General features: G+C 44.0%; 1 protein-coding gene across 1 annotated transcript; it reads right to left on the bottom strand.

Moving 5' to 3' along the window:
- Positions 1–1,330: 1,330 nt before the first annotated feature.
- IL10 (interleukin 10) lies at positions 1,331–6,789 on the bottom strand. The gene is made up of 5 exons (XM_043964295.1): positions 6,541–6,789; positions 5,204–5,263; positions 4,744–4,896; positions 3,031–3,096; positions 1,331–1,423 (listed from the first exon to the last, which is right to left on the bottom strand). Exons 1-5 carry the CDS (start codon positions 6,787–6,789, stop codon positions 1,331–1,333), a joined length of 621 nt encoding a protein of 206 aa, XP_043820230.1.
- Between the last annotated feature and the right edge of the window lie 540 nt (positions 6,790–7,329).

Consider the following 7,329-nt stretch of genomic DNA (forward strand, 5'->3'; position numbering starts at 1 on the left):
CAGCCTTCACATTCCCAGATCTTTCAAATGATCCTTACCTGGCATGAACTCTCAAGGTCCTTCACCAACCTGGTTGTTTTCCTATGTCCAGTTTATCATTGTACTTAAACTGTAATGCTCAGACCTGAACATAACTCTCTAGATGTGATCTGACCAGGAAATAGTGTGGCTGGACTGTTACTTCCTTATTCAAACAGTCCAAGATAGTATTAGACTTTTTAATTGCTTTGTGTTGACCTGTGGTCCACTAAAATCCTCCAAATCTTTTTCAGGCCAACTGATATTTACCCAAGTTTCCCCCGGTTTTTATCAACAATGACAACATGCACTTCATGAGTGTTCTTTCTTTTTATTACAAAATAAAATTCTGATACAAAATTATACCCTGCAATTCCCAGAGGAATTTTATAACCCTTAGAATTAAAATTGAGTTCTATTAGAACCAAAATCAGGTCATTTAAAATAAAATATAGTCTTTGGCCTCCAAGAATGAAGCAAGTAGCAAATGTGAATGGGGTACAATAAAGGGGAGCTGTGGTGTGATGGGATTTCAAGATAATTAGGGGGAAAAAACCCCTAAAATCCCTCTTGAGCATGAATCAGATCATTGGTAGAGAGAGAGTTGCCCAAGGCATTTGTCAGTTCCCCTTTCTGGAGGAGGAAAAAGAAGTCATGATGACAGCAGGTCCACGAGACTGAGGTATGGCGCTGTGGAGCTCCTGCTGGACTCCCTGTCAGAGGCTCTGGATTCAAATTCTCACTCTGCCATTTACTAACTCTGTCACCTTGGGTAAATCACTTAAGCCTCTTCTGGTCTCGTCTTCCTCCTCCATAAAATGAAGGGGTTGGACTAGAGAACCCCTAAAATCCCTTCTAGCTCTGTTATTACAGTCCTGGGATCCTAGGTGAGGGGAGCCAGAAAAAGAATAAAATTTGACTGGTGAGAAAGTGGAATCCATTAGTCCTGAAAAAAAAGAAACTATATCCATCCACATAGATGCATACAGCCTATAACCTGTTTTTTAAAATACACAGGATATCATCCTATGGATATAATTTAACAGACACAAACAATAAATAGTTTAAAAATAAAAGATGTCTTCTTTCTAAATAGTTGAAAGAGAAGTTTGATAAATAAAGAAAGATGCTAGATGAGGTATCCATGAAGGTAATAAATAGCCCAGGGGTTGAGGGGAAGAGGCATCACTGGGGTTTCCAGAAGCTGGTTCAGCTCACCCGGAACCCTGGTGTCTAAATGTGGAGATGCCTCATTTTGTTGGACAGTTTGTAGCCAAGGCCCCATCTTGGTTTTCCTGGTCTGAGGGATCTCTTAGTTACTGAAATGCATTGTTAGGTATTCTTCCATGTAGTTGATGAATATGTCAAAATCTCCCATTGCTTTATAGACTCCTTGTTCCTGGAGCTGTACAAGGAAGAAGGAAACATTTGGTCAGAATCTGGACCTCTCACACTCTAGCTGACATAGCTGGGCCTTGCAGCAGTTGAAGCATTGGACCTCTGGTCAACAAGACCAGAATTCAGATCTGGAAACTTACACACTGCCCTGGGCAAGTTACTTAACTACTGTCTGTCTCCATTTCCTGATTTGTAAAATGGAGGTTATAATAGCACCTACTTCCCATGGTTATTGTGAGGATCAAATGAGATGTAAAAGGGGTAGCTAGGTGGCACAGTGGATAAAGCACCGGCCCTGGATTCAGGAGGACCTGAGTTCAAATCCAGCCTCAGATCCCTTGACAGTTACTAGCTCTGTGACCCTGGGCAAGTCACTTAACCCCATTGCCCCACAAACAAAACAAAACAAACAAACAAAAAAATGAGATGTAAAATGAGTGCTTTAAAGCACTGTATTACTACTACTACGACAGGACTATTATTATCATTGTTGTTGTTGTTGTTGTTGTTGTCGTCCCCCCAAAGTATAACCAAAGCTTCATTGAGGACAGTAAAAAGGGTTCTCAAAGCCTGACTGGTGACCTGTGGGAGAATTTGCCCTTTCGTAATTTCCCTAGGAGGGCAGAGAATAGCTGAAGCCTATTACATTATATTATATTATGTTCACTATGGTGAATAGTCCTTACAAATCATGGGTACTTGTCTGGCTTTCTTTGGGGGAAGTTGTTGTGCCCCCTTCATCTCATCCCTCATGAAGCTAGTTTTTGAAGAAAAGATTCATCTCTTTGGGACTCAGTTTCCTCCTCTGTAAAATGAAAGTCATCCTAGTTCATAGATACAGAGCTGAAAGGGGCATCATAGTTCATCCAATGCAAAGCCTTTATTTTACAGAGAAGAAACCCGAGGACCACACACTTTTCCAGGGTCACACAAGCTGTGTATTAGAGGGGGCATCTGCACCTTCTGAATCTATATCTGCCCTTCTTTCCAGTGCAGTAGGTTGTATCTCCTTCCACCAACTTTAAATCATAGGATTTCTGGCAGTTGGATGAATTAATTATGGGCTGGGACTTTATTTGTCAGAGAGAAGGGGGTATCCGCCTCCCCTTACCCCTCAAGCTATGTCAGCTAAGGTAAGTGTAGGTGGCAGACAGAATGATATCAGGGCTCCGGCAACAACTACTGTGTGCCTGACTAAGCCCGGGGGAGCCTGTGCCTCTTTTCACGTCTGTTCTCTGCACACGTGATGATTCTCTGTTCACAGAGTTCTGGCTGTAAGTGCTTCTTGAAGAGAGGAGCTATCTTGCACTGTCCCCACTGCTTAGTATGAGGTGTTCACCAGCTGGTGCATAAACCGACCGTACAGGCTTGTGAATGCCTTGAGGAGTCATTTAGAAACCCTCAAAGACACTTCACAGAAAACAAAATGTAACCAAGACAGCAGCTTCTATCTGACACCATTTGCTGAGTTCCCACACTTGCCTAGGGAGGCGAGGGGACAGGGGGGACTGTTGGGCAAAGCAGGAAAATTTGGACAGCTTGGGGATGGCAGAAGCAAATGACCCCGTGCAATGACCCCTTCACCTCCATCACCTCCCATGAAGCAGGACTCACCTTCTCGTAGGTGCTCTTGACTTGTTTCACAGCTCTGCTCTTGTCTTCACAGGGCAGGAATCTGTGCTGTAAAGATAGATCAAAGTCAGGTGAGCAAGTCCTTCCAGGGTGCTTTGTCATCTCAAAGGCTGGGAGTCAGGCCACCTGGATAAAGTAAGGGGGCCCCTCTCTTCCTACTTCAGAGTGGGGCACTCAGGCAGCCTCACTCTGATTTCCTCATGTCTTGTGGACCTCTGAACCCTGCACACCCTTCACCTCATCCTTGCTTAGAAGGGGGTAAGGAATATTTACTTTTTTTTTAAATAGAGGGAGAGTCTCAAGTTACATATAAGGAAACCTTGGCAAAGTTGGGATTATAGATCCAATCTTCTGCCTCTCCACCCTGGATTTTACCCTCACAACAGAGCTGAGGATGCAATCCTCTAACTACCACTAACAATCTTGTATGACAGTAGAACGAAGCCTTCAAATTTAGCCAGTGAGCATACTAGACACTCTCTGCAAAGCTCCATGTTCTAATTTCTCTGGATTAGTATATGGAAATGAACAAGCAAAGGAAATGTGAGTGTGTGTGTGTACGTTTGTGTATATATGTATGTGTGTGGGGGGGGCGGGTTGGTGGAAATGCCTTTATAATTTCAGTCAGAGAAATAAGGAAGTTCAACTATTTATCTATGGGCACAGAAACTCATTGAAAGACCAAGTCTTAGGCTTATCTGAATTGAAGTGGGTTGCCTTCTTACCCCATACACTTCCACTTTGAGTCCTGCTCCAGAATAACTTAGAAATGATAAGCCGCTAGTATTCTCACAGATAAAAGAAACAGAGTGCTATTGGTCCCTGTCTGAGTTACTTTCCTTAGGAGCTTGAGGGGCTGAGTCTCCCCCAGATCCTTCTTGCCCAGGGCCTCTTATCCAGCATATTAAGAAGTTAGCATCCCAGTGGAGCTCAGTGATTGCTAATTGTAAGTGGTGGTGGTGGTGGTGATGGGGGAGTCCCAGGGGAATGGGACTAGGGGAGGAAAAAGAAGGGCAAGGGGGAGTTGTTAATAAACTCACTTAATGACTCAGAAATGACAGGAAAGCTTTTTGCAAATTGCCAATGCTATGTAAATGCTCAACTACCTCCCTGCCCTACTACCACCCCCAGTGAGAAATAAATAGCTAATCTGTCTCTCTGCATGGATGAATTTGGGTATCGATGTTTATGTGTGTATATGGTTGAGTCTCTTTATGTCTGTCTGTGTGTGTGTGTTATATGACTCTGTGTGGTCATGTGGGTAAGCTTCCATGTGATTTCATATCTTTCTGTGTAATTGACGCATATGTAGTTGTGAGTCTCACAGTTTATGCCTCTGTGTGTGGTTGCATATCTTTCTGTGTCACTGTGTCTCTGTGTACATTTGTATGTTTCTCCATGTATGTCTCTACTTGGGTGGTTATGATTACAGGGTTGTCTATTGGCATATTTATGGTTGAATATCTATCCATCCATCCATCCATCCCCACGTGCAGGTCTCTGTGTATATGTGTGTGTGAGTTTCTGTGTGTCTCTGTATATGTCTTTCTGTGTGGTTATGTGTTTGTGTGTGTCTGCATAAATGTGGTTGTGTATATTTTTGCATGTGCATGTATGTACGTGGTTGTATGTATCTGTGTGTGTGTCTATGTGGTGTTGTGTTGGGAGGGCTGTACATTGTCTTCTCCTACTCACACAGCGTTTGAGCCTCAGTCTGAAGATCCTCAGTTTCTCTCCTAAGGAGCCCACGTTCTCTTTGACATCCCGCTCATTCTTCTCTGCCCGAGGCATCACTTCGTCCAGGTAAAACTGAATCATCTCTGACAAGGTCTGGCAGCCCAGGTAACTCTGTGAGGACCCAAAATGGGAGCAGTTGTGAGGGAGGGGAAAAGGGAAAGCAGATGCTAGATGCTAGATGCTAGATGAACTCTGATTTGAAATCTCTTCCTTCTAAGGTCTCCTGTGGAGTTGATAAAAGCCCCACTCCTACCCACTCTACCAGTAGTTAGCAGGCAATGAGACCTCATTGTCTCCTTTGTAGCTTCCCCTTTTTGATGCCAGAGAAGCAGACAGACCTCCCAGCAGCCAATAAGCAAATCTGAATCTTCTTTTTGAGCCCCAAGGTGTTTTACCCAGAACATGGAAAAGTCCTCACCTTTAAGTCTTCCAGCAAGGTTCTGTCTATCAATTTGTTTTCCAGCTTATCTTTTGTTTGCTGTAAAAAGCAAAGAGTTAGAATGTAGTAACCTGAAGTGACCATGTACCCTTGATACTGCTGTCTCTTGGATCCCGCTTTTTTATGTCTAGAGGTTGAAGATATATTTCAGGGATTAGTGCTCTGCAGGGCCCTGGCCTAAATCAATAGGAACTCCAAACAATTGGGTTTAGTAGAGGATCCCCCTCAGAATGCTAGCTACTTGTGAGTGGGAATCATTTCATTCTTTATGCATTTACTCCCAGCGTCTGGCACACACACAGTGGGCACTTCATAAATAGATTGACCCATCCTGGCTGGATCTTCTCTCCATCCCTTTCCCACACTGTCTCCAAGACAAAGCCCTGACATAGCCCCAGGAGTGGGCTTCCCAGGCTTGATCCTGTCCAATGGCTCTCAGCTGATTTCTGCAAACCCCAAAACTACTCTCTTTAAAAGGGCCATCCCCATCACTGATCTGGGCTCAGCAGTTCTGTTCCTTTGCCTTCAATCCCCAGTGCTTTCTTTCCTCCTCTACTAGACACCCAGTCTCAGGTTCTTAAGGATCCCAGGGAAAGGAGGATATCAGTTGGCATAGATTTTCTAAGCATGTGCCATAGAATCACAGACCTCAGAGGTCATCTAGTCCAACCTCTGCTTGAAAATATCCATTGATAGATATCCCCAAGAGCCCATCAATCAATTAATCTTTGGGAAATTGGGTGCTCTCAAAGGAGAACTTTGCAGCAGGATGTGTTGTGAAAAGCTCAGTCACTTCAGATCAGATATGAGGAAACGGGGGGGGGGGAACCCCATCAAAACCAGTAACAAAAAAAGCATTGTACTAGGAACCACAGCTTGGTGGTCACTACACCGGTGTCCTTGACCTTCCCAGGCCTGAGTTTTTTCTTCTGTAAAATGCAGGGGTTGTACTAGTGAGCCAAAGCATCCCTTACCTGGTCTAATATTCTATAATTCTAATAATTCTATAAATTTGTAAGATTGCCTTTCTGATGGATCTCAAGAAAGCAGTGAGTGTGTTGCAAAGCTTGGAAATGTCTTAGAAATGATCTATTTATCTATCCATTCACTTATGTATGTCTATCTATTCATGTATATGTGTATGTATGTATGTGTATATATTTCCATCTATCCATCTGTCTGTCTAGTGGTGAGGCTTTGCCCAACTCACTGAACTGATGGTGAAGTATGGGCAGAAGGCTTAGCCCCAGCAGGGAGGGATCTTGTTCAGGACAAGTTCTAAAAAAGGGAAAGCACAAGCAGGTGGGTGTACTTACAAAGTAAATCTTCACTTTGCCAAAGGCTGCTCGAAGGTCTCGGAGCATGTTGGGCAATGTGATGGAGAAGTTGCTGCAGTTGTCCTCTGAGGCAGAATTGGGGCTGAGGCCAGTCAGGAAAAGCAAGCAGAACAGCAGCACCGAGGTAGGCATGGTAGGGCTTTGCTTTGTGTCCTGGGATCTGGCTGGTAGCTCTGTTTTGCAGGAGCAAGCCCTACTGGTACTATCCTTCACTTTGCTGGTCTTCATTTATACTCAATGGGGACTATCCCTCATCAAAGCCACAGAACTCATGTTTCCCGGCAGAGATTTTCTTAGTAAAGTCCCTCCCTTTCCCTGCCCCCACTGCCCAACTACCCCCCACCCCCTCCACTGAATTGGAGTAGAAGCTCTGATGCTTCGAGTTTATGTTTTTTTTTTTTAAATTTCTGCATTGCAAGCATGTGGTTGTATACTTCTCCATTAGGGCTATTTTTAGGACTTGGGTTGGGGGGGGGGAGATAATCTCTCTCTTTTTTTGCCGCTTCTGTACAGTACTTATTACATAATATGCAGCTTTTACCTCAAAGAGTGCAGGCCTGAAGCTGTCAGAGAATGTTCCTTGCTAACGGTGATGGTGACGTGGATGTGAGCCCATTTCAGGATGCTGTCTGTTGAGAAATTCTTGAGCACTGTTGCATACCGTTTGAGCATTCAAGGCTTAGTTTTCAACCTGCTTAGTTTAGAGAGTACCCAATCTCCACTCTTGCTTCTATGAAGAGAAGGTCAGTTTCTCAATAGGGCAAGTGT

The sequence above is a fragment of the Dromiciops gliroides genome, chromosome 4, assembly GCF_019393635.1.
Source record: "Dromiciops gliroides isolate mDroGli1 chromosome 4, mDroGli1.pri, whole genome shotgun sequence".
Taxonomy (NCBI): Eukaryota; Metazoa; Chordata; class Mammalia; order Microbiotheria; family Microbiotheriidae; genus Dromiciops; species Dromiciops gliroides.

Bases quoted from the DNA above. Each gene is read 5' to 3' on its own strand.
- IL10 (XM_043964295.1), bottom strand. From the start codon at position 6,789: ATGAAGACCAGCAAAGTGAAGGATAGTACCAGTAGGGCTTGCTCCTGC. The intron at 5,264-6,540 runs GTAAGTACACCC...TGCTTTTTACAG, and splicing joins GCAAAGTGAAGATTTACTTT to CAAACAAAAGATAAGCTGGA. The intron at 1,424-3,030 runs GTGAGTCCTGCT...TTCCTTGTACAG, and splicing joins TCAAGAGCACCTACGAGAAG to CTCCAGGAACAAGGAGTCTA.